This window comes from Rhinoraja longicauda, chromosome 11 (assembly GCF_053455715.1).
Source record: "Rhinoraja longicauda isolate Sanriku21f chromosome 11, sRhiLon1.1, whole genome shotgun sequence".
Taxonomy (NCBI): Eukaryota; Metazoa; Chordata; class Chondrichthyes; order Rajiformes; family Arhynchobatidae; genus Rhinoraja; species Rhinoraja longicauda.
This window is the reverse complement of record NC_135963.1, coordinates 11,309,484-11,337,478: the sequence shown is the minus strand read 5'-3', so window position 1 is coordinate 11,337,478 and position 27,995 is coordinate 11,309,484. Positions and strand designations below refer to the sequence as shown.

Below are 27,995 nucleotides of genomic sequence, written 5' to 3'. Positions count from 1 at the left end.
ACCTCCTTGAATCCAGACAAAATTATGAGTGCGCTTGAAATCCCCCTGGAGGTCCCCCTGAACATGTGACGCCATGTGAAGCAGCCGATCTCGACCTCATCGGGACTTCCGCGGCCAAGGGGCGGGTTGAATTTGACTCGGGCGGCTAGGGCTCTGGAACTGCAGCCCGGCCAAACCCGGCAGATCCATTCCCATAGCCGACTTCAGAGGCCAACTTTGAGTATCTCGGCTCAACATTTGTTTAAAACAAACTGATGGAATTTGCTTATCAGTGACGACTTAAGATAGATTAAGGTTTAATACCAAAATATGACTCTTCCCATGTGTTGGGGTAGAAATTAGTTTTCAGACTGCACTAAATATGACATAAAATTATAACTAATATGATTGTAATGTCAGTTCCACATTCCTCTCTTCTTATGATTAGTTCACACCTTGCTTATCAAGTACCTCTGTCTAAAAAATAATCTAAGGTGTTAATACTTCCAAGACAAATTTCAAAGACTCTTGATCATCCGAGAGAAGCATTTTCCCTCATTTGCCTTAAATGGAATAACTGTTTATTTCTTGACCTGTGATTCATAGTCCTAGATTCTCAAAAAACATCACATTCCTCTCAAGATGTTACGTTTCAATCAAATCACACTTCTTTCTCTCACCTCCAGCTGTACAAATCTACTTGTCCATAAGACCACTCATCCATTTTGGTTATCAGTCTAGTAAACCTTCTCTGAACTATTTCCAATGTATTAACATCATTTCTTAAATAAAGATCTATTGATCACTAAATATATGTACAAAAATAACAACCTCTATATGTTGCTACAAATGCCAAGAACTTACTTTAAATACTCCTCATACAGGTAAGTGGTGAGCCGAACTCGGAATCGAAGCTTCAGTTGATTCAAACCCACTTTCAGGAAATTATTTATCAAAGATATCTGAAGTAATATAGTTAGAGAACAAATCAACTCAAAGCAGAAATTAAGAAACACCAGCTTTAACTTAGAGGGCAAAAATATCCTAAGTGAAGATCAATTATGATCTTTAAAATTTTATTGATTACAAAGTATAGGAATAAACTAGGAATGTAGTCACTGCAATGCAAGTGCTTACTCATGACCATTATGACTGTATGGCAAATGAAATTCCTCGTATGTTGCAAAACATACTTGGCTAATAAAGTTTTATTGTGATTGTGATTAATTAACTATTAACTATTAATACAGCAAATAACTAAAAGTAAACTTACAGCTGGCATTGCAGCAACAAAGTTGAATAGGTATCTCTTGAAATCTTTGGTGCTCCGACCAATAATTGCACTGGAAACAGTAACATGCAGAGAGATTAGAGCCAAAATCATGCAATAAGTTGCACATATTTTGCATCATGAGTATTCACTCACTCAACATCCAAATCAATAGTCAATAGTCATTTATTTGTCACAAACACATAAATGTGCAGTGAAATGAAAAATTACCCGCAGTTCAACAATAAGACCAATAAGAATAATCAATAAAAATGCAATAACACATACAATCATAAACTAAAACCAAACAAAAGAAACATCCATCACAGTGAGTTTCCTCCAGTCCCCTCCTCACTGTGATGTAAGACCAGAATGTCTTTTTCTCTTCCCCTGCCGTCTTCTCCCACGGTCAGGCTGTTGGAGTTGCCACATCGGGGCGGTCGGGGCTCCCGACACTGAAGCCCCCGCCGGGCGGCCTACACATCAATATGCAATGAATACTACACACCAGCACCCATTATACTGTAATACTGTAGATTACAGGGGGAAATATCAGGTGAGAGGACTTTTTAAATACAGGTATATAAAATTAAAATAAGGACTGGATATACAACAAACATCACTCAGAATCAATACATCCACTTGTTTATAATGCAAACTCTTCATGTTAAAGCACAGGCCCTGTTACTGTGGATCGTGATTGTATGAAGAGCTGATAGAAACATAGAAAATAGGTGCAGGAGTAGGCCATTCGGCCCTTCGAGCCTGCACCGCCATTCAACATGATCATGGCTGATCATCCAACTCAATATCCTGTACCTGCCTTCTCTCCATACCCCCTGACCCCTTTAGCCACAAGAGCCACATCTAACTCCCTCTTAAATATAGCCAATGAACTGGCCTCAACTACCCTCTGTGGCAGAGAATTCCACAGATTCACCACTCTGTGTAAAAAAAAACTTTCTCATCTCGATCCTAAAAGACTTCCTTCCCCATTATCCTTAAACTGTGACCCCCTTGTTCTGGACTTCCCCAACATCGGGAACAATCTTCCTGCATCTAGCCTGTCCAACCCCTTAAGAATTTTGTAAGTTTCTATAAGATCCCCCTCAATCTTCTAAATTCCAGCGAGTACAAGCCGAGTCTATCCAGTCTTTCTTCATATGAAAGTCCTGCCATCCCAGGAATCAATCTTGTGAACCTTCTCTGTACTCCCTCCATGGCAAGAATGTCTTTCCTCAGATTAGGAGACCAAAACTGTACACAATACTCCAGGTGTGGTCTCACCAATGCCCTGTACAACTGCAGCAGAACCTCCCTGCTCCTATACTCAAATCCCCTCGCTATGAATGCCAACATACCATTCGCTTTTTTCACTGCCTGCTGCACCTGCATGCCTACTTTCAATGACTGGTGTACCACGACACCCAGGTCTCGTTGCATCTCCCCTTTTCCTAATCGGCCACCATTCAGATAATAGTCTGCTTTCCTGTTCTTGCCACCAAAGTGGATAACCTCACATTTATCCACATTATACTGCATCTGCCATGTATTTGCCCACTCACCTACCTATCCAAGTCACCTTGCAGCCTCCTAGCATCCTCCTCACAGCTAACACTGCCCCCCAGCTTCGTGTCATCCGCAAACTTGGAGATGTTGCATTCAATTCCCTCGTCCAATTCATTAATATATATTGTAAATAGCTGGGGTCCCAGCACTGAGCCTTGCGGTACCCCGCTAGTCACTGCCTGCCATTCTGAAAAGGACCCGTTTATTCCTACTCTTTGCTTCCTGTCTGCCAGCCAGTTCTCTATCCACATCAATACTGAACCCACAATACCGTGTGCTTTAAGTTTGCATACTAATCTCTTATGTGAGACCTTGTCGAAAGCCTTCTGGAAGTCCAGATATAACACATCCACTGGTTCTCCCTTATCCACTCTACTAGTTACATCCTCGAAAAATTCTACAAGATTCGTCAGACATGATTTACTTTTCATAAATCCATGCTGACTTTCTCCAATGATTTCTTATTTCTTAACATTCTGGGGGGGGGGGGGGGGGGGGGTGTCATACTTGTTTTAAATGGATTTGAAAATAAAGATGGGATTTTCAAAATAGCACTGTTCAACTGGGAACAAGCATAAGACTGATTTATGAACGAGCCTTTGTGCACGACTTATTTCACTTAAAGTAGCACATGATGGGGGGGGGGAGTTATTTAAGAATGTATTAGAACAGTTACAGCTAAAGTTAACAAAGGAAATGAATAAGGATTTTGTCAGCGGACGAGCTGAGGCAGGGCCAAGGGTGAGTGACATTATGGAGTTGGAAATAGGCAGCCATCGAGGTGGGCACTTTCGAGTCCAAGAGAGGAAGACTGAAGTCAATTGTAGATGTGAGACCAAGATTATGCATGGTATGATTCAGCTTCAGACAATGGCCATGGAAAGTAATGGACCTCAGTGGCTAGGGAATGGAATCTGTTCCATAAGCCACAGATATTGGCTTCAGACTGTCAGATAGTTAAGGATGCTGGCTCGAAGGGCCAAATGGCCTCTTCCTGCACCTTTTTTCTATCTCATTCGGTCCTAGATTTCAGGCAAACTCTCTCATAATTTAGAGACAATTAAGTAACTAAAAGTATCTTTGATTTTATGGAGATTAAATAGACAGCAGATGATGGTATCTAAAACAAAAGTTGCGGAGGAATTCAGCAAGTTAAGGTGCATCTGTGGAGGGAAAGGGATGGATGTAGGACTTTTCTATATTGATGAGACCCAGTATAGACTAGGCAACTGTTTTGTACAGCATCTGTTATCCACAACAGCCATCTTGAGCTTCCAATTGCGTGCATTTCAGCTCCCCCTCCTATTCCCACACTAATTTATCTCCACTGCCAAAGTGAAGCCAAAAAGAAAGACGGCACCTCATATTTGCTTGGGTAGTCTACAGTCCTCTCGTATGAATATTAAATTTTCCAAATTCAAGTAATCTATCACCCCTGTTCATCCAGGGTCTCTCATTGTTCACCTCTACCATCTCTCCCCTCTTATTGCGTAGACACATGGCAGATGCAATATAATGTGGATAAATGTGAGGTTATCCACTTTGGCGGCAAGAACAGGAAAGCAGAGTATTACCTGAATGGTGACCGATTGGGAGAAGGGGAGATGCAACGTGACCTGGGTGTCATGGTGCACCAGTCATTGAAAGCAAGCATGCAGGTGCAGCAGGCAGTGAAGAAAGCGAATGGTATGCTGGCATTCATAGCAAGAGGATTTGAGTTTAGGAGCAGGGAGGTTCTGCTGCAGTTGTACAGGGCCTTGGTGAGACCGCACCTGGAGTATTGTGTGCAGTTTTGGTCTCCTAACCTGAGGAAAGACGTTCTTGCCTTAGAGGGAGTACAGAGAAGGTTCACCAGATTGATCCCTGGGATGGCGGGACTTACATATGAGGAAAGTCTGGATAGACTGGGCTTGTACTCGCTGGAATTTAGAAGACTGAGGGGGAATCTTATAGAAACATATAAAATTCTTAAGGGGTTGGAGAGGCTAGATGCGGGAAGATTGTTCCCGATATTGGGGGAGTCCAGAACCAGGGGTCACAGCTTAAGGATAAGGGGGAAGTCTTTTAGGACCGAGATGAGAAAAAATTTCTTCACACAGAGTGATGAGTCTGTGGAATTCTCTGCCACAGAAGGTAGTTGAGGCCAGTTCATTGGCTATATTTAAGAGGGAGTTAGATGTGGCCCTTTTTGCTAAAGGGATCAGGGGGTATGGAGAGAAGGCAGGTACAGGCTACTGAGCTGGATGATCAGCCATGATCATATTGAATGGCGGTGCAGACTCGAAGGGCCGAATGGCCTACTCCTGCACCTATTTTCTATGTTTCTATGTTTCTATGCTCGCCCCATCGCATTCCACCTGTCCATCATCCCTCCCTTATCTGGTTCCATTCTGTCTCTACTCTTCTCCCTCCTATCCCCATCCAAATTATTTGCATATTTTTTCTTGTCTTATGTTTCTACCGATAATCTACTAGCTTGATTTCCTCCTCCAGACTCAGTTTACCCAGTCTGCCCATCATCCCCTCGCTTACCTGCTCCACCCATCACCTGCCAGCTGCTGTCTTATCCCTTTCCCTCACTTCACCAGACTGGATGTCTTCTTTCTACATTCTCAGTCCTGATGCAAAGTCTCAACTAGAAGTATCGACCATCCCTTTGCCTCCACATATGCTGCTTGCCTCGTTGTTTTTCCAGCAGTTCATTGCTCCTTTCCGATTTATTCCAATTTAGAGTACCCAAGTGCAGACATTGAGACAAGCTGCAAGCTCCACAAACATACCTTTCAATCATGGTTCCATTTTGAATCATCCAGACATCACAGTAGGTTCGAGCAACAAGCATCACCGCAATGAGTAACAAGTAGGCAGACTAGAATGAATAAAATAAGTATTCAAGTAAGTGCTCAAAGAAAAATAAATCCCCCCCCTCCCTCCGCCACCTCTGTCTATTGGTTCCAAAAGTTCTAATCCTCTCCTTCAAATGACATTCTAATACAATAAAACCAAGTGATTTAAAAAAAAATCACATTCTAAATTTAAAATCATAAATTGAATTAAAAGCAAATCATAAATTAAATTGTTGACTATAATTACTATTCTAATAGAAATCAAATTTAAATAAACATTTCTTTGAACTTTAATATAATGCTATTTTTTTACAAAAGTTTTAGTTACAAGTAAATAAATAAAGTTGCAGTTTTGATGAAAGGTCATTAACCCAAAACAAAATCTCTTTCTCTTACCACCTATTGCGTATTTCTGGAATATTTTATTTCAGATTTCCATATTTGCAGTATTTTTCACTTGATTTAAATAAATGTGTTGTACATATCAGTTAACTTTTTATATATTAAATTATATACATATATTAAGCAGCCATGCAAATATTAACACTCCAGAATGTTAGATTTTTGTTTGGTACAGCTGTCGATTTCAAAAAAGGGCTCATTTTAAATTGTTTCTCAATAGCTTAGTATTTTAAATATCTACAATTAGTTTCTGAGGGGATTCATTCTCAGATATAGATCAAATTTCAGGACGGATCGTGAAACACGAGACAATGACAAACAGTCCTTTGATTGTTCATAACTATTGTTGCTGTGATTTTTTTCTTTGCAGGCACTCCCTCGGGACTTAGGCAGCCTTGACCCAACTGGTTCTGAAGTGACTACTGAAACCTATGTGGGATCTGTAGATTCTGCCACTTCTCAGGGCAGGTTAGGGAGGAAGGGGGGGGGGTGAGGGGGCAGTATAGGAGATGGTGTACTGTTGGCACTGGGCTCTATATGATCCTACTGATAGTAAATGAGATACTCTGGGCCCTGCTTGATGATCTTTCTGTATTTTAATCAGTAACGGAGCAGGGATTCTCACAAGTAAGTGCAGATGTTACATTTTTCAGAGACTTTGAAAACGTTCTTGAAACATTTCCTCTGTTCCCTTGCAATTTCTGGCAGTAATTGAACCTGGTGCGCCTGTTTTAGGAATTTGGTGTTGGACATGCAAACAATGTTTTCTGAACATTGCATAGAACAAAAACGTGCTGGAGAAACTCAGTGGGTCACCCAGTAACTCAGTGGGTCTGGAGTTCATGGATAGGCCACATTTCAGGTTGGGATCTTTTTCAGTTTGAATATTCAAAACTTTGTCCATGCACAAAGTTAATGCATTTATAAAACATTCTCACGTTGTTCTGCTTTTCCATACATATATATAATATTGTGACTGTTATTTTTTATTTCTGCAATTTAATTATAAAGAAACACAGAAATTAAAAAACAGGAAGAGAATATCTCTCTTTTCCCTTTCCCGTGACTTTCAGGCTGAAGAAGGTCTCGACCTGAAACGTCACCCACTCCTTCTCTCCAGAGATGCTGCCAGTCTCACTGAGTTATTCTCGAATTTTGTGTCTATCTTCTAATAATTTTGCCCAACCAGGTCAAGTTAACATTTATCCTTATTGAAAGTGGCCTTTACTGATTGGTCCCATACAAGCAGTTGCCATTGCTTCAATATCTTTGCTTCATCTACCTCACCAATCTTTGCTTCATCTACTTCACCAATCCAATTTTAAATGGTAGTGAACAATATTTCTGCCTCGACAAATAATCCTAGAAATGAATTCCTCGTGCGACGTTAATACATTTATACAATACTCCCATTCATTCCCATTTTCATATCTGTGTAAAAGTTCTCCGTGTTTTTGTTTTACAGAAAGAAACCATTCAGCCTATCAAGTCCATGCCAGACCCCTGGGGTGCAATCTAATTAGTCCTATGATTTTATAAACCTCTGTAAGGTAATCCCTCAGCATCCTACTCTGCAGGAAAAACAGTGCCAGCCTATCCAGTTTCTTCTCAAAACTCAATCACCCAAACCCAGAAATAATTTTTGTGAATCTTTCCCACATTATCTCTAACTCAATTATATCCTTCCAATAGTGTGGCGACCAGGCCTGCAAGTAATATTTCAGATGTGGTCATCTCAATGCCTCATACACCTATAACACGATTAACTCGAATTATTTCATATTTCCTCATGATTGAGAAGGAAGCAATTTGATCCCCACCATCAAGTCTTTGTTAGCTCCCATAGCAACCCAATCAATCCATTCACCTAATTATTTTCTTGTACCCTATTCTCCTCTAAATGTCCATCAAAACTCCTCCAATTCACCTATCCACCAGTTACACAAGGGGGATTTACAGTTGTCAAGTGTCCTAAGCCACCAGCGTGCCTTTAGGATATGGGGAAAAACGTAGAGTACATAGAAACATAGAAAATAGGTGCAGGAGTAGGCCATTCGGCCCTTTGAGCCTGCACCGCCATTCAATATGATCATGGCTGATCATCCACTCAGTATCCCGTACCTGCCTTCTCTCCATACCCCCTGATCCCTTTAGCCACAAGGGCCACATCTAGTTCCCTCTTAAATATAGCCAATGAACTGGCCTCAACTACCTTCTGTGGCAGAGAATTCCACAGATTCACCACTCTCTGTGTGAAAAAAACCCTTCTCATCTCGGTCCTAAAAGACTTCCCCCTTATCCTTAAACTGTGACCCCTTGTTCTGGACTTCCCCAACATCGGGAGCAATCTTCCTGCATCTAGCCTGTCCAATCCCTTAAGAATTTTGTACGTTTCTATAAGTGTACGCAATAAGTGTACGCAAAACTGTACGCAATACTTCAGGTGTGGTCTCACCAATGCCCTGCACAACTGCAGTAGAACCTCCCTGCTCCTATACACAAATTCCCTCACTATGAATGCTAACATACCATTCGCTTTCTTCACTGCCTGCTGCACCTGCATGCCTACTTTCAATGACTGGTGTACCACGACACCCAGGTCTCGTTGCATCTCCCCTTCTCCTAATCGGCCACCATTCAGGTAATAGTCAGCTTTCCTGTTCTTGCTACCAAAGTGGATAACCTCACATTTATCCACATTATACTGCATCTGCCATGTATTTGCCCACTCACCTAATCTATCCAAGTCACCTTGCAGCCTCCTCGCATCCTCCTCACAGCTAACACTGCCCCCCAGCTTCGTGTCATCCGCAAACTTGGAGATGTTGCATTCAATTCCCTCGTCTAAATCATTAATATATATTGTAAATAGCTGGGGTCCCAGCACTGAGCCTTGCGGTACCCCACAAGTCACTGCCTGCCATTCTGAAAAGGACCCGTTTATTCCCACTCTTTGTCTGCCAGCCAGTTCTCTATCCACATCAATACTGAACCCACAATACCGTGTGCTTTAAGTTTGCATACTAATCTCTTATGTGGGACCTTTTCGAAAGCCTTCTGGAAGTCCAGATATAACACATCCACTGGTTCTCCCTTATCCACTCTACTAGTTACATCCTCGAAAAAATTCTATAAGATTCGTCAGACATGATTTACCTTTCATAAACCCAGACCAATCCTTCATGGTCATGAGGAGCAGGTGCCTACACTACACCCCAACAGCACCCAAGATAAGGATCAACCCAACAACACCCATAACAAGGATCGACCTCGGCCAAAGGGGCACTCTCTTCACTCGCACTGAATCTTCTTCCAATCATCTCACAATCCGATACCTCACTCCTGCTAACAGATACACATTAATACCCAAGCTGCAAAAGCAGCTCCAGAACTATACACCGAGAGATACTGTGACTGCAAATAACCTGCCCATTATTTTTAAGCACATCTATTTATTAGCAATGTCCCATATCTCACCCCACCACTAACTGAGACAAAAACAATTCTGATAAAGACCCAACTCTTCAAAGCTTTTATGGTACATTTTCACAATTGCATACTGGTAAATTTACAATAAACCCTCCATAAAACCTCAAAATCTTTTAGTCTGAAACTTGCGGTTACATTTTATTTCAGGTCTGATTAAGGTTTAACATTACTTATTGTTTCGATATAATAGATCTGGAGAAACAAGAAGAAACCAAGTTTTCTTAAAATGCCTATCAGTGTAAAGTCTTTAATGTTTTTTTCAAACTCATAACCCTGTTCTGCTGCTACAAAAAAAGTTAGTGATTTTCATTATTATTTTTCCACATTATGCTTGCAATGAATTCCACCTACCACCAATATCCCATGGGTTTTTAAAAATTAGCTGTACTTCAAATGTTGGAATCATGCCCATTTTTTATTTCATCAATTTCTCTTAAAACCTTTCGATACACATTAATACCCAAGCTGCAAACGCAGCTCCAGAACTATACACCGAGAGATACTGTGACTGTTTGCTGTATGGGGAAAGGATTGAACATCAGGATAATTACAAAATAAATTGAGCCACACATTCAGTCGAATAAAAGACTCCTTTAGCAATGAAAAAAATAGATTATTCTTTACTGAAGGCATTCACATTGGATTAACAAATAAAGCAGCACAAATCAAGAATTCTGATGTCACCTCACAACTGATTGGGTTATATGATGGAGCGATTTTAGGGTCATTCTGAAGGATGAACCAACATAGGCCAAATTATCTTTCTCTTTCTGAATTATCTTGTGATCTTCCATAGGAGGCCACTCGTATCATTAAAAAGCAAGTAATTTGGAACTTTGTTGAAGGATCTGGTGGTCAGAATACATCATGGTTTTCTTGCTGCGTTAATTACTATAAATTGGAAGGATTAAACACCTTTTAAGATAGAAGGGATAAAAGACTCAACATTAAACCAGTGAAGTTCAAGGATGATTGATAGTTGATAGTGACGCTGTCACTATTATTTTTAAGTAAACATCACGGGCAGCCGTGCCTGCGCAGTTGGGGGAGGCTTGCCGGGCCCGGCGGCCGCTCTCCAGCTGCTGGCCGCCACTATGTCCGCTTGGGGACGAGGTAAGTGGCTCCCTCTCCCCTTTCCTCTCCCCCCTCGCCCGCCCCAGGCCTCACAATGGGGACCCAACAGGTCCACGGGTCATCTAGTAGTAATTAACACTCACATGTGATTCAGAAAGTTGACAGTTTAAGTCCCATTCGAGGGACGTCAGAACATAATGCAAATGGATAAAATGTGAATGATGAATAAGGAAATACTTTTTGAATTATGTGAGCCGAATTGGTTTTACATAGAAACATAGAAAATAGGAGTAGGCCATTCAGCCCTTCGAGCCAGCTCCGCCATTCATTATGATCATGATAACACAATTTCATTCAGGAACTAGAGAACCACTTAAATGTTACATTTGAAATTGAACATAAAGCTGTCTTGGGAGGAAGAAAAAAAAAATGTTCAAAAACCTCATACATGTCACTTCCCCATAGTGGTCAGACAGCATCATATGTGAACTACTTCAACCAGGTGGCCATTGAAGCTGACAAGCAATCACTCCTATTGACACTTTTGCAATCTATTTCTATTAAACAATGCAATACCCTGTAGTTAGTATTTTTAGCTTGCAGTAACTAAATTAAATGTATAGCTATTAAGAAAATGTTTATTTTTGAAAAACTAACTTTGACTTAGTGAGTCTAAAATTCTCAAATCCCTAACTACTGACACAATTGATTTTATAAACACGACTTTCTATAACACGAGTTAGAAACACAACTGACTGTACCTTAAAGTAACTCAGCTAGTCTGGCAGTATCTCTGGAGAAAAGGAATAGCGACGGTTTGGATCAAAACCCTTCAGACCTCTCCTATTCCTTTTCTCCAGAAACGCTGCCTTACCCACTGAGTTACTTCAGCAATTTGTGTGTATCTTTAATGTAAACCAGCATCTGCAGTTTCTTCCTACACAAACTATCTTAACTTCTATGGACATGTACTTGTGACTTCATCTTCACTACACGGTACTTACTTTATTGTAACCAACATTACAATTACAAACATTTATAAATGAGTCCAAATCGCTTTCAGAAATTGGATTTGAGAAACTTGTGTCCGTGAGTAGTCATGGAAGAATTGAGAATGAGGGGTCATGTTTAAAATTAAGGAATCATTCATTTAAGACAGTGATATCCACCGGGTGGCGCCGTCAGCGATGACAGCCTCGCCAACAGCCTATCTTTTTGTATTTTTTGTTATTTTTAGTGTGTTTTAAAAATGTGTGTTAATGTTCTCTGTTTTTTTTGTGTGGGGGTGGGGGAGGGGGTTGGGGGAAACCTTTCCCAATCTCTTACCTTGCCGGAGATGCGATTATTTTCCGGATCATATCTCCAATCGCTCTGCGGCCTAACATCATGGAGCTGGCCGAGGGGCTGAGATCCCCTCGATGCGGGAGCTTGATCACCCTGACGTAGAGGGATTGACCGCCGGCTGCGGGAGCCAAGATCGTCCCGTCAACGGAAGGTTCAAGTGCCCCGACCGCGGGAGAACAAAGAAGGGAAGCAGATTGAACTTTTTTTGCCTTCCATCACAGTGAGGAATGTGGGGAGTCGTTGTAGTGAAAGTTCATGTAAAAAAATTATTTGGATGTCTTGTTGCTCTTTATTGGTATGACTGTATGGCAAATCAAATTCCTCGTATGTTGCAAAACATACTTGGCTAATAAAGTGCTCTTATGATTATTATGATTATGTGATAAAGCAATTTTTATTCTCCCAGGGATAGCGAAACAGTGGAATTTTCTCCCATAAAGTGCCCTGGAAGAAGAGTCTTTGAATATTTTTAAGGCAAGGTATATAGATATTTGACAGGCAGAGGGGTGGGGGGGGGGGGGGGGGGGGGGAGGGGTAGGTTACTGCAGACAGAAGTGAATGTGAAGTTGAGGTTACAAATTGGTTTGATGTTACGAAATGGTGAACATGCCCGAAGAGAAAGAGAAGAAATTCAATTTAATTCTAACTTAATTCATGACAATTAAAGTACTTTGATTAACATATATCTGAACGCTGTTCATTAAAATGTCAGTGGCCTACAGCAAATCTCCAAGCACTACTGATTGAAATGGTATTCTGATGGTTAAAATAATTCTTATTCACTTAACGAGAAATAATCAAAACAAATCTGAGTGTAACTCAAATTGAGGATTTGTTCTTATCATTAGATGTTTGCATCTTCTTTAGCCACCTGCCTGCAAGGTCGTTTGACTAATAGAAAAGGAAATCAGCAATAAACTTATTATTCCCTAAGTGAAATAAATGCCACAGATGAACTACTTACCCAATCTAGGAAGAATCAAGTGTATCATGTCATTTAATATCATTCACAAAAGTAAGTTGTGCCACTTTATTTTCCCCAATTTATGAAACTGCTACATACCATTATTCAATTGAATAAATATGAAATGCTTACCTCTTGCGAAGCCATTCCAGGTACCATTATCTTCAAAATTTGCCATAGCCTTCCAAAGAAAACGCTATCTACAACTGCTTTCTCTTTTTTTCCTTCTTTCTGGAGAAAAGAAGATAGGGTACACTTTTACTAAGCAAATAATTGAGCAATCAAGGCTGTTTAAATGAATAACTAAAATTGCAATGTATTTTCTCAATTGACTCACCTCACCATGTACAGAAACTTTTCCATCAAGCTTACTGTAAACAAAAAATTTACAATTTAAAGTGTAAACTAGAAACTTTCATATTTAGGAATAAAGCATGTTAGTATTATTTCTGTATTTTCAATGGGCAAAATTGTTGTCCAGAAAAAGAAATATGAGCCCCTCTCTTTCCTTTATCATCCATCCTGTTAGGAAACACATTTCTGAATTACCAGTGTCAAGGGTGTGGAAATTCAGCCTGCTTGTCCAGTTTCTTTACTCCCACTTTCAAAATGCATGTCACCACCTACTTTTCTCTCTTGCTTGATTTTCACTCCTTTGTTATGTCACTGAATCTGAATCTAATGGGCTCCAATTACCAACTCATGCCCACCAATGGCTGGTTAACTCCCCAATTTCACTCATTCTTCAACCTCAAACTTCCCAGGCAGGAAGAATTTGGAGCCGGTCACTTGCAAAAAGCAGGTAATGAGACGAGTCTAATAAATAGTCAATTCACTTAAAATACAAATATAACTTTAAACTGGAATACAGACCAATAGTGATAACTAGGTGATTGCAACAAATTGTAAAAAGGCAGTCATGCTATCTAGCATTGGGAGTGCTGAAGAAAGAGTGATGCAGCACAGTGGCATAGCAGTAGAGCTACTGCCTTACAGCGTCAGAGACCCGGCTTTGATCCTGACTGTCTTGTCTGTACGGAGTTTGTACGTTCTCCCTGCGACTTGTGTGGGTTTTCTCTGAGATCTTCAGTTTCCACCCACACTTCAAAGATGGACAGGTTTGTAGGTTAATTGGCTTGGTATAAATGTAAATTGTCCCCAAAATGTGTAGGACAGTGTGAGTGTGCAGGAATCATTGGTCGGTGCAGGCTCAGTGGGCTGAAAGGTCTGTTTCCGTGCTGTACTGTTAAACTAAACTAAAACTATAAAAGGTTAAATTATTAGTTTTGTTATTTGAAGAACACAGTGCAGAAGCTGATTGCAAATATATAAAATGTGCCAAAATATTAGTATGTATCCACATAGCTTAAAAAATGCCAAACTCTATCATTGAAGTTCAGTGCCAAGCATTCCTTTAAACTAAACATTCAATCCACAGACAAGAAATGTTTTGATATTTGACATTCACGAGAAAATTTATTCCACAGTGCAATATCTTGCAAATCACAAGGAACCTGGGTACAATTAGTCAGTCATTTGGTTCCTCAGTTGATTTGTTGATCTGAAACATTTCATCCAAACTAAGAAATTAATCTATTGGCACAAGTATTTAAATATTGCACACTGCCAGTCACGTATTAAAGTATTTTGTTAGTTATTGTGTAGCATTTTTTTTTTACACAATTGATTCATTAAAAAAACAAAAAATATTTATTAGTCGTTAAAAAAACGGTGTACGACATTCATTTTGTTCAAGTAAGAGATTTCATTATGATTGCAACAACAGTCAGAGACAAATCAAAATCTCCACGACTGCTGACAAGTATAAATGGTTATTTATTCGACCATGCCATTTGACAGGCATGAAACCGTTGCATTCAAGTACTTGTAGATATTAGAAACATAATTGTGTGAAGACAGCATGCAATATAAGCTAAGCAATCTCACAAGCATGGAACAGATTGAAGCACAGCAGTTCTGCTGATTTGAGTGGTGAATGGTAGTGCACAATTAACAGCTAAAGAGAGCTACGGCTCCCAGAACATCTCATCCGCAATGATGGTGGGGCCCATAATGTGGAGAGTTAAAGGCTGAAACATTCACACTGAAACATAGAGAATAGATGCAGGAGTGGGCCATTCGACCCTTCGCGCCAGCACCGCCGTTCAATATGATCATGGCTAATCATCCAAAATCAGTACCCCGTCCCTGCTTTCTCCCCATATCCCTTTATTCCGTTAGCTGTAAGAGCTATATCTAACTCTCTCTTAGACTGAAGTCTTGGCTTCTTCCTGAGATTACAGAACTAATTAAAGCAAATTAAGCAGCAAATTAAGCAGCTGATGCTTGTATGCAGTAAGGTTCTAATGACATTCAACCATGGTCTGAAATGCTGCAAATAACACTTGAGCCATGAATGACCATCTTCAACCAAAGAGACTCTGACCTCAATTCAAAATCATTATAACTCCTGTATCCCCTCCAATCAATATTCTCAACTGGACCAGCCACATAAATATCATGATGACAGAGCAGGTCAGAGGTGAGGGATAGCAGGGAGTTAGTGATTCACCACCTCGCACCCCAAGCCTTTCAACCATATTGGCATGGTCTTCACTTGTCCCAATAAACACTAATACTAAAGAAAATCAGTATCATCCAGGATGAAGACCACTTGACTGGCACCCCTCCCACCACCCTAAACATTCATTCCTTTCAACATCATCTTACCACAGCTGCATTTATCCAAATGAATACAGTACCTAGTACACTTATGAAGTTCAACACTAACAGGACGAAGCAATCCCATTAATTATTCATTCCCTTCACTACCAATGCAGTTGCTGCAGTGTGCACCAGCTACAAAATGCAATATTTAACCAGAGCACTCTTACCAGTATCTCTCTGTTGTAGTCTGTGGCCTATTAGAAAAAACAGGCAGACAACCGAATTCGTTTAACCTCTTTATTCTACTCACCCAGGTGGGAGAGAGTCTAGAAACCGAAGCGTTTAGAAACGCTTAGGAAGCTAGTGTAGTCTCTCTCACCGAATGCTAACAATTACACATATTTATACCCGAAATACATGTGTCAGTACATTTCCTGTTGCTACCTTATATGGCAAGTTTTACAATGTCCTATAAATCTTTGTGTCTATCGGGACCTCCGTGTCCGTTGTGTCCATCATGACCTCTTCTTTCTTGGGAACAAAGGGCAGTCCATATGGCAAGTTGTCCTTCTTAACACTTCAAAGGATGGCTAACCATCAAAGCCTTAAAGCCAGTTGCCCATATCAAAGGATACCCTTAGCCATAAACAGGATGTCCTGGCAACATAATCGAGCTGGAGCTTTGACACCTTTTTTACACCCCTGCAATAAAACCCACATGGCTACGCTGAATTTGAGCCCTTACATCCCCTCTTTGATTATACTATAATCACAGTCTTTTAAAGTGGTTGATTAACAAATATTTGGCATATACATGGTCCGAAGCAATAACAGATTAACAGAATCACAACAATTAACGCAATGATACTGCCATAATGGAGAATCGGCCCCCACAAATATCCTAAACCAAACCAATCCCATCCTGAAGCGTTAATTCGATCTTGGGCTAAATCTGCCCCTATTTTCTGAGTCAAGTCAAGTCAATTTTATTTGTATAACACATCTAAAAACAACCCACATTGACCAAAGCGCTGTACATCAGTTCAGGTACTAAGAACAAACATACAATGGCACACAAACATAACAGCACATACATAAACAGTTCACAGCACCCCCTCAGAGGGCTCAAATGCTAAATACTCTTTCTATAACCTCCTTCACATGCCCCGCGATATTGGTGATATTAGAGGATACATCTGGTACAAATGTACAACATTCTTGCCCTATCATAGCACAGGTACCCCCTCTAGCAGGAAATCTAGAGCCATACGATTCTGGAGAGCGACAAGACGCAGGGTCATCATTTCAGTTGTTAACTGGCCTATTTGTTCCTGAGTCTCGTACAGTCCATCAGCGGTACAATTTGCTAATTGTTCCAGGGCACTAGCTAAGTTTCAAATTTCAGTTCCCGTCCGAGCGGTTCCCCACCTCGGGAATATTAGCCACCAAAACCCCTCAAACTCCGATACAGCTCGATTAGAGCTCCACTCTGGATGCTGTAGAGGATGATTTATGATTCGTAAAGGTGGGATCACAAAAGCTAGATAACAGCACCCTGTCCAGGTCTCATAAGATCCCTGATCATACCGTGGCGAAAGTCCTGGTAACCAGACATATGCTCAGCTCCCACATTTTAAGTAAGTCCCATTAAGAGGTCTTGGGGGAACTGCAGTACTGATATGGGTGCATGTGGCGGCGCCTAATGGCTGCGGCTCGCTAGCAGTCTGTTCGTCTTTTTTCCTTTTTTTTTGTTGTGTGTCGGTGTTGGGATGGTTTTTGTATTTTTTTTTGGTTGTGTATGTGTGGGGGGTGGTGGTGTGGGTGGGGTGGGGGAAACTTTTCTCTTTCTCACGGCGCGGGGTGCGGCTCGGCCGCGGGGCTTAACATCGCCTGGTGCGGCTCGGCCACTGGACTTTACATCGCCCGGTGCGGCTTGGCCGCTGGACTTAACAGTGCCCGTTGCGGCTCGGCCGCGGGACTTTTCATCGCCCGGTGCGGCTTGGCCGCGGGACTTTACATCGCCGGTGCGGCTCGGCCGCTGGACTTAACAGTGCCCGGTGCAGCTCGGCTGCGGGGCCTAACATCGCCCGGTGCGGCTCGGCCGCGGGACTTTACATCGCCCGGTGCAGCTCGGCCGCGGGACTTTTCATCGCTGGTGCGGCTCGGCCGCGGGACCTAACATCGCCCGGTGCGGCTCGGCCGCGGGGCTTTACATCGCTGGTGCGGCTCGGCCGCGGGACTTTTCATCGCTGGTGCGGCTCGGCCGCGGGACTTTTCATCGCTGGTGCGGCTCGGCCGCGGGACTTAACATCGCCCGGTGCGGCTCGGCCACGGGACTTAGCTGCGCAAGGCTTGGTCGCGGGGCCTTCCATCGCCCGGCTCGGCCGCGAGACGTTTCAGCACCTGGTGCGACTCGGCCGCGGGGACTTCCATCCCCTTGCGGGGACTGTGCGGGTCGGTCGGGGACGAGCTGTCTGTCCGTGTGCGTGGGGAAGAGAGTGGAAGTTTTGTTGCCTCCATCACAGTGAGGGGGTGTTTGGAGTCACTGTGATGGACGTTTGTGTTGGGGTTATGTGTCTTGTGTTCTTTTTTTGTATGACTGCTATGTAGTTTCGTTCGGTACCTCGGTACCGAATGACAAATAAAGCTCTGTTATACTGTTATACTGTTATGTGCTGAATCCCACAGACAGACCAACTTCATTTGGTCTAGATCCCATTCTACAGAAACAAGTTGTATTTATTGGTGTTTCTGGAGAGTCATGAGGAGAATTAACTTGTATCCGGGGCCAATTCTCCTGTGTTTGATTAAGATAGGGTCTCAAGGACCGCCCATTAAAACATTGAAATCCACAGTCATCTGATTGGTTGTCATAATCCGTACACCAATTATTGGAGCCAGGGCTCTGTGAGTGATTCAAAAAGAACGGGGCAGACCTGGTGTACTAAAGCACCAGCTCACCCTCCGAGCAAATGGTTATCGCTCTCAATACTAGGCAGTAAATAAGTCAATAGTAAAGCGTGCACGGAATAGGAGTAAGGAAAGGTGTTATCCATTAAATAGTTCACCATGACGTTGCTACGCCTGATTAAAAGCTTTGTCAACTTGTAACATGAATTTAAAAATACCTGGACTGAAAGACAAAAACAAAATTCCCATGTAACCTCCAATTTTTCCCAGTCTATTCTTCCCCCTCATCTCCTCTCGTAGGGACGACTGATGTAACCCTCGAGTTCGTCTAGATCGACCCTGATACGGCTGCTGCTTCTTACATGGAAAACTAAATTCATCTGTCAGGCATTGGAAATTAAACTGGCACAAAGCATGTCCACAGGGTACAACCCAATAGGCTTGGTCTCTCAATTGTTTAGCTCTGGTCTTATTAAACCATTAAACTATCCTGAGCAGGGTCCTATTCCTTCTGCCTTCCAGGGTATTGTGCCTTTGTCTCCTCTGCACATCATCTGATCGTCTTTACATAAATGTCATGGAGTAAATACAGATTGACCACAATACCATATAATTCTTAAGTGCACTTCCCCTAATAGCAGGAGTAACAATAGCAAAATAGCAACATCAATAGCAAAATCAATCCATCAGCTAAACACATCAACAATAACTAAGCAATACTTATAACTATGTACACGTGGCAATTCAATAAAATCAATTTGTAAACCCCAATGTATTTTGGGGTGATACCATGTAGCATTTTTTTTTTTTTTTTATTACTTTCTTTTTTATTTTTATTATTTTTTTTTTTTACATACATACAAACACAAACTAAACAAACATAGGAGATGCATATTGAATGTAAATACCCTTACTTTAAGTTCCCAAAATCGGAAGAGACTAGAGTCCCGGCATTGCCTGTATTAATAATGACCATCTTTTATCAAACATGTCTGTTGTCAACTGTAACCTTGCTGTGATTTTTTCCATTATATACACATTTTTTACCCTATCTCTCCATTGCATTATGCTTGGAGGCTGTGGTTTCAACCAAGAAGTTGTTATCGTCTTCTTTGCTATCAGCAGCAGGATTGTCAGTAAATGTTTCGAACTCTTATCTGTCATACTGTCAGGAATTATACCCAAAATGTAAAGTGCTGGTTCCAGAGGGAAGTTAATGCCCATAATCTGTTTAATTTCCTTTTGAATATTCTTCCAGAAATCCTGTATTTTTGGGCAATCCCAGAATATATGAGTGGAGTCCCCAACTTCTCCACACTCCCTCCAACATAAATCAGTTGTATTACTATATTTCGATGTAATGAATGGAGTATAAAAGTAACGCATTTTAACTTTCCAGTCAAATTCCCTCCATGTTGGGCTCTTAGTTAGTTTATGTCCCTCTTTAAATGATTCCTCCCACCCTTCTTCTGATATTATGATATTCGCTTCCAGTTCCCATTTTTCTTTGATATGTAAGTTGTTCTCATTGGATTCATGTTGTAGTGCTTCATAAATTTTTGATATAATCCCTTTTTTTGACTTGTCTTCCGAGAACCCCCACAACACTTCCTCTAATTTAGATGGAGTCTTGCAGATGTTCTCCCATTCCTGATGTTTCTGTAGGTAATCTCTTAGCTGTAAGAATTTGTAAAAGTCATGAGCAGGTAAATTGAATTCTTTTTGAAGTTGTGTGAATATTTTCATTGTTTGTCCCTGAAACATTTGATCTATGTATATTAGCCCTTTGTCAGCCCATCTGTCAAATCCTGAGTCCATGGTAGATGGTACAAAGTCTGGGTTTTTTGCTATTCTAGTAGCCCTGCTTACAGAATTTGACAGCTTCAGCTTCTTTCTTACTGCTGACCAGATTTTCATTGTTACCCTAATCCACTCGTTGCCCATCCTGAGCCTCTTCCGGGCCTTCTCGTTTAAAAATGGGAGTGATTCTAAAGGCAAATTTTTACAAGCGTTTTGCTCCATCTCCACCCACATTGAATCTTTCTCTTTAGTAGTCCACATGATTAAGGCTCTGAGTTGCGTTGCCCAATAATAATTTCTTAAATTAGGCAAGTTCAACCCTCCCTTTTCTTTTTTGCTAAGAAGCGTCTTGTATTTAATTCTTGCTTTTTTACTTTGCCATAAGAATTTCGATATAATTTTATCCAGTTTTTTTAGAAAAGCTCCCGAGATCATAATAGGCAACGATTGGAACAAAAACAACAGTCTTGGCAATATATTCATTCTGACTGTTTCTACTCTTCCCACCAGAGTCAACGGCAAAATCTCCCATCCAGCCAAATCATCCTTTATCTCAGATATCAGTTTCCCATAATTAGCTTCAAATAGCTGTGCTGTATTCGAAGTGATAATTATACCAAGGTATCTAAACCCTTTTTTGGTCCATTTAAAATGGACTTTTTCTTTAAGTTCCACTGGACAATCTCCTGAGAGCATCATTGCTATTGATTTGGCTTCATTTGTCAAATATCCTGATATTTCACCATATTCTTTTAGGTTATCTAGTAGAGCTGGTATAGACGTGGAGGGCTCCACTATGTATGTTAATAAATCGTCCGCAAATAATGACGTCTTGTGTTCTATGCCCCCTTCATCTTTTATTCCTTTAATGTTTTTATTTTGTCTTATTGACTCTGCTAACGGTTCAATACTTGCAGCAAACAGTAGCGGGCTCAGGCAATCTCCTTGCCTGACTCCTCTTTTGAGGTAGAAGAAGTCTGAGCAGCAGCCATTAATTCTGATCCGTGATTTGGGATTTTTATAGACAATTCTTACCCAGTCTATAAACGTTGAGTGAAACCCAAAAACCTTCAATGTTTGATATAAAAAGTTCCATTTCACGCGGTCAAACGCTTTTTGTGCATCTAGGCTAAGCAGCATGGTAGGTCTGGGATTATTTTTAGCACATGATATAAGATTTAGTGTTCTCCTGATATTGTTAGCCCCCTGTCTCCCCGGGATAAACCCCGTTTGATCTGGCTTGATTAATTTAGTTATATGTTGTTGCATTCTCTGTGCTAGTATGCTTGTTAATATTTTTAAATCATTACAGAGCAAGCTGACCGGTCTATATCCCTCACATGAAGTCGGATCTTTGCCCTCCTTATGTAGTACGGAAATTATGGCTTTTGACCAAGTATCTGGGCGGTTTCCTGTTGACAGCGCATAATTAAAAACTTTACATAATTCTGGTGTTATGTCTTCTGCAAAACATTTATAATACTCCCCTGAGAAGCCATCTGTACCTGGGGATTTGTTACTTTTAAGGGTTTTTATAGTATCGGCTATTTCTTGTGACGAAATTGGTTTTATCATTTCAGATGCTTCTTCTACCTTTAATGCTGGTAAATGTAGTTTTTTGAAAAATTCTTGTGTTTTGGTCTCAGTGAGATTAGATTCTGAGTCACTGTATAAGTTTTTATAATATTCTGCAAAGGCCTTTGCTATCTCTTTTGGCTTAGCCATAATAAAATTGGAAGTGGGATGTCTTATTTTTGTAACTATTCTATTTGTTTGAGCTTTTCGCAGTTGGAATGCCAGTAACCGGCTTGCTCTGTTACCCATCTCATAATATCTTTGATTTATAAAACGAAGAGCTCCTTCTGCTTTATATGTTAAAAGTTCGTCTAACTCTTGTCTCATTTTTTTTAATTCGACGAGAATAGAATTGTTTCTTGTTCTTTTATGTTCTAACTCCAACTCTCTGATTTTACTTTCTAGCTTTCCTTGCCTTTCCATTCGAGTTTTTTTCAATCTGGAAGTTATCTCTATTATTTTCCCTCTCATGACTGCTTTTCCTCCCTCCCATAATGTCGATGGTGAGACCTCGCCATTGTCATTTATTTGAAAATATTCCTTTAAGTTTAGTTTTAGTTCTTTGACAACCTTTTCATCTGATACCATGTAGCATTTATTACATCCAACATTCCCCTCTTACCAGCATAGGTAAGAGAGTGCACATAATACAACAAAACAGGTAAAAGCGCTTTAGGGACACAAACTTTGCCAGAGGCAGTAACCCAAAGCAAGTCAGATTCGCAAGGGGAACACCCATCCTGGCTCCACTGGTGTCTCTCAGCCTCGGGGGCGTCCCCCTGAAGCTGGCAGAATTCCGAAACACTGGGCATAGCGGTAGTTGCAGAAAACTGCTGTTGTTCGCCTGAAGAAACTAAAATGGTAGCAGTCAGCGCCTCTGTGCATGCCAATGTGTCAGCCAATGCATTCCCGAAAGAAATGGGATCCTTGACAGATGTATGCGAATTACATTTAATGACAGCCAAGGTTTTTCGGGAGTGTTAAACTCGCTAGTAGATTTTGGAAAAACAGGACATTTTTAATAGGAGTGCCTGCTGCAGTCAAAAAGCCCCTGTGCTGCCACAGGTTACCAAAATCATGTGCAACCCCAAAGGCATATCGTGAGTCGGTGTAAATATTAGCACATTGGTCAACGCAAAGGTGGCAGGCCTGCGTGAGGGCAAATAATTCAGCCTGCTGGGCAGCATGAGGTGTACTGAAAAAGGCGAGGGTGGGCAGCATCCTCAATCTCTAGCGCCGATCGTGCGGATTCTTACTCGTGGCGCAACTTAACCCTTTGTCTGGGACCTATCCATATTCCCTGATGCTGTCTCATTATCGGGGGGTAGTCCCCAATATCCTGACGGGGAGGGTAGAACTGGGACTGGCACCACCGCAGCCGGTGGCTTTGCCTGTGGGGCTGTGGGGATCGGACACGTCCAGGGTTCCTCGTCACCCTGGACTCCTGATTATCTAATAAAGCCGCTATATTCTCCAGTGGTTCGGATTCTGACTTTTGTTGTTATGCGGGATATATCCCTTTGGTACCGGTTTAAAATTCACCTCGAGCTCGGGTAGCACGGTCAAGTCTTAGATCATACACCTTCATTTCCCCTCCAACTTCGCTCCCTCGACTCCTGATGGCGCTACTGCACCCCCTCTTTGATAGTCTCTACATTCCATGTACCTCCTACTGGCCAGGCCTCGTTTCCCAATCTTTTCATTAACGAAGCAAATAAATAAATAACACATGTGTTGTACCGGGGCACCGCCATCACTCTTATCCAAAGACTGTCCCATATGTCTGATTGCCAATTATCCGAAAATATGTTATCAATAAATACTACCAATAAATATTACCAATAAATATTAATTGCACCCAGACCAAGACAATGACAAGAGTGACCGCCCCTTACCTTCCAAATCCGGAACCTTATCCTTATCCTTTTCCTTTTTCTTATCGGTTCGTCTGTGAATCTCAGTTGAACACGAAATCAACCCCAAACGAGGGACTTCAGTGTCTGAAAAACGTCAACGTCCGGGGTCTCGAACAACGGTCGAGAAGTGCACTCTGTCCCCTGCGGACGTGTTTCAGCCACCGATGCCGCTTAGTCGTTCGTGGTTGACGGTGCCAAAGAGATCCTGCCGACTATGCCAAATGTTGTAGTCTGTGGCCTACTAGAAAAAACAGGCAGACAACCGAATTCGTTTAACCTCTTTATTCTACTCACCCAGGTGGGAGAGAGTCTAGAAACCGAAGCGTTTAGAAACGCTTAGGAAGCTAGTGTAGTCTCTCTCACCGAATGCTAACAATTACACATATTTATACCCGAAATACATGTGTCAGTACATTTCCTGTTGCTACCTTATATGGCAAGTTTTACAATGTCCTATAAATCTTTGTGTCTTTCGGGACCTCCGTGTCCGTTGTGTCCATCGTGACCTCTTCTTTCTTGGGAACAAAGGGCAGTCCATATGGCAAGTTGTTCTTCTTAACACTTCAAAGGATGGCTAACCATCAAAGCCTTAAAGCCAGTTGCCCATATCAAAGGATACCCTTAGCCATAAACAGGATGCCCTGGCAACATAATCGAGCTGGAGCTTTGACACCTTTTTTACACCCCTGCAATAAAACCCACATGGCTACGCTGAATTTGAGCCCTTACATCTCAAACCCAAGAACAAAGGCAACAGACTTATGGGAACACCAACAGCTACAGACTCGCTTACAAAGTGCTTGCTGTCCTGACTTGGAAGGATATCATTTCTGAAACTATATTTTGTAACCTCCACCCAACAGCATCGTGGGAATACCTGCACCAACAAAACGGCAACAATTCATGAAGGCAGTTCACCATCATCTTCTCAAGGGACAGGTTAATTAATATTGACCTGGTCAGTGATGCCAAGATCGTGCAAAAGGAATTAAACAGTGCACATGGGATGATTCCTCAGCAGCAGACAAAATTCTTGCAGTAATCTTTCAAACTTCCTTGAATATGTTGCCAGATGACTTGAGGATTACAAACAGTAATACTGGTATCTATAGGTTAGTCGTTCTAATGACAAGAAGAGGCAAATTAGCTCTCCAGAAAGCAGCTAATGTCAAAGACCTACTCCCTCTTCTCATTGCATCAGGAAAGAGGTGCAGGAGCCCGAGAACCATCATCTTCAGGTTCAAGAACAGCTTCTTCCCATTAACCATCGGGGTCCTGAATCACCCAGCACAACCTTAACCACAATCCTACCTCGGCACAGAACTACTGTGGACTTTGTACCAAGATCTCACTATGTACTTTGCCTTGCACTATCATGATACAAAATGGTGGCGCTGCCCTAGCAGTTGTGGCTTACCTGCGGTCTGTTTGTCTTTGTGTTTTTTGTTTGTTTTGTGTCTTAATTGTAGTTTTTAGATTTTTTTTTTTTTTCAGATTTCAGATACAGCGTGGAAACAGGCCTTTTTGGCCCACCAAGTCCGCGCCGCCCAGCGATCCCCGCACATTAACACTATCCTACACACACTAGGGACAATTTTTTACATTTACCCAGTCAATTAACCTACATACCTGTACGTCTTTGGAGTGTGGGAGGAAACCGAAGATCTCGGAGAAAACCCACGCAGGTCACGGGGAGAACGTACAAACTCCTTACAGTACAGCACCCGTAGTCAGGATCGAACCTGAGTCTCCGGCGCTGCATTCGCTGTAAAGCAGCAACTCTACCGTTGCACCACCGTGCCGCCCTATGTGATGTAGTTTTTTTGTGGTTGTGTACTATGTGTGGGGAGGGAACTGTAAAATTGTCTCTTCCATACAGAGACGCAACCTTTTTTCTGGGTGGTGTCTCCGTTCCTGCTGTGGCCCACCATCGGCCAAATACCGGGAGCTGGCGCCCTCCAGCTGGGACCTCTTGGGCTCTGGTTCGCAGAGTCCGCGAACCGGACTTGCCATCTGCGGAGCTGGCTGCCTTCGGAGACTGTGGTGGCGCTGCGGGAGCGGCTGCGACTCGCCTTCGGAGGTTCCGAAGGCTTCTTCGGCGTGGGCCGCCTGGATATCGGAAGCTCGCAGCCCCCTGGGTGGGGGCCGACATCGGGAACTCCAGCAGCGGCAGCGTCTTCGCCCACCCCGAATCGCGGGGCTTGGGTCGGCCCACCGCCGACCTTTCACCGTCCGGCGCGGCCTGTACTAGGCCGCAGGATTTTCTCTGCCCGACGGGGGCTTCAATGTTGGGAGCCACGACCGCCCCGACGTGCAGCGGCAGCGTCTTCGCCCGCCCCGGATCGCGGGGCTTGGGTCGGCCCGCTGTGGACCTTTCACCGTCCGGTGCGGCGTGGAACGTGGCAACTTCAACAGCCTGACCGCGGGAGAAGACGGCAGCGGAAGAGAAAAGACATTCTGGCCTTCCATCACAGTGAGGAGGTGACTGGAGGAAACGCACTGTGATGGATGTTTCTTTTTGTTTTGTGTTGGTTTGTGATTGTGTGTTATTGCTTATTTTTATTGCTCTTATTGTTGGACTCTGGGTGACAAAATCTCGTCCAAAAGACTAGTGTTTTTGGATGACAATAAAGGTTATTCTGATTCTGATGATCTACTTTAGCTTGAATAACTGATAATTAATTTATTTATTGCATATTTATTTGATGTGTTGTTTCGTTTAATGTGCCTGTAATCTGCAGCAAGTATGAATATCAATGTTCCTATCCCGGTTCACATGACAATGCAACCTTCTTGAATGTAGGAGGTAGATTGTGGTGGAAAGAACTGCAGATGCTGGTTTAACTCGAAGGTAGATACAAAAGGCTGGAGTAACTCAGCGGGATAGGCAATATCTCTGGAGAGAAGGAATGGTTGACATTTCGGGTCGAGACCCTTCTGCAGTCACCCATTCCTTATTTCCAGCGATGTTGCCTTTCCCGCTGAGCTACTCCAGTATTTTGTGTCTACCAAGTGGATTATGGTATTCTAAAGAGCTATTATTAAGCAAACAGATTTTTTGTATAGAAAGTGGCTTGGGTTTGGGTATTCAGTACTGGGCATATGCAAAACCTGTTGATAAATAATGCATGTATAAACAAGCTAGTAGCAGACTTCAGGGGGTCCTAGACAAGTAGTTGGAGGCAAATACAGCAGATTGAAATTACCCAGACATAAGGTTGTAACATTAAGGTGTTCGGGATTCTTCACAATATCAATCTTTGAGGAGACCCTAGGTGAATCACTTATGCAAGGATGCACAGAGACTGTTCGCAATTAAGTGCCCCTTTACACAGAGTGACCAATGATGCTATTGATCACCAAGTTCTTGAGATCAGTAACCTCGCGGCTTGGTATACCCCTCAGTCTTCATTACAATCCAGTCATGGGGCCAACAAAAGTACGAAGAGCTTACTGGGAACAGAAGCAGGTGCACCTAAAAATTAGGTGTCAACTTGGTGAAGTTGCCACAAAGGATTACATGCATCCTAACAAGATAAAACAGTAGGCCATTGGCAAAGGCAGGCAAGCCACAATCACTGGAGCATATACCTTTGCAGTCCTTCCAAATCTAATGATAAATAATAGTAAGCAAGTAACTGGGTGGCAGAATCACCAAAAACATCACCATCTTCAATAATTGTGAAGCCCATCTAATGAGTGTCACAAAAGAGACAGAGGTCTTTGCAACCACATTCAGCAGGAAGTTGTGAATGAATGATCCATTACGGCATCATCCCGAGATTCCCATTTCCATGGAAGCCACTCTTCACCAAAATGTATTTGCACCACATTATATCAAGACGCAGATAAGAGCACAGTATAGAGCAAAAGCAAGAGGACTAGACAACATTCTGGCATGAGGAACACTCAGATTTCATGATCCATTTTCTCACGAGGTTAGTCAGGAACGTGGGTAGGTTTGCTTTTGGAGCCAAGCTTCGGAGCATAGGCTGGGCGTGCAAGTGGAACGTGAGTCAGGATCAAGGTCAGGATTGTATGAGGACTTACATACAAGCAGAAACCCAAACTTACAAGTTGAAACATACATAGAAGTTATATAGCCAGAAAGATGCCTACTGTATGCCATTGTGGCCATCGTGTCACTGCCAACTGCTTGAGGGGTATCTGCCTTTTTAGTTATCTGCGGG

At 42.1% G+C, this 27,995-nt stretch overlaps 1 protein-coding gene across 1 annotated transcript in view; it reads right to left on the bottom strand.

Moving 5' to 3' along the window:
• The window catches only part of abcd3a (ATP-binding cassette, sub-family D (ALD), member 3a), a 54,277-nt gene that overhangs the window by 23,170 nt on the left and 3,112 nt on the right, over positions 1-27,995 (bottom strand). Inside the window, exons 2-6 of the mRNA XM_078408269.1 lie at positions 13,275-13,308; positions 13,070-13,168; positions 5,599-5,687; positions 1,253-1,322; positions 844-941 (exon numbers count right to left, since the gene is read on the bottom strand). Of these exons, the coding sequence (XP_078264395.1) occupies positions 844-941; positions 1,253-1,322; positions 5,599-5,687; positions 13,070-13,168; positions 13,275-13,308 (390 nt within the window). The remainder of the gene's footprint in view (positions 1-843; positions 942-1,252; positions 1,323-5,598; positions 5,688-13,069; positions 13,169-13,274; positions 13,309-27,995) is intronic.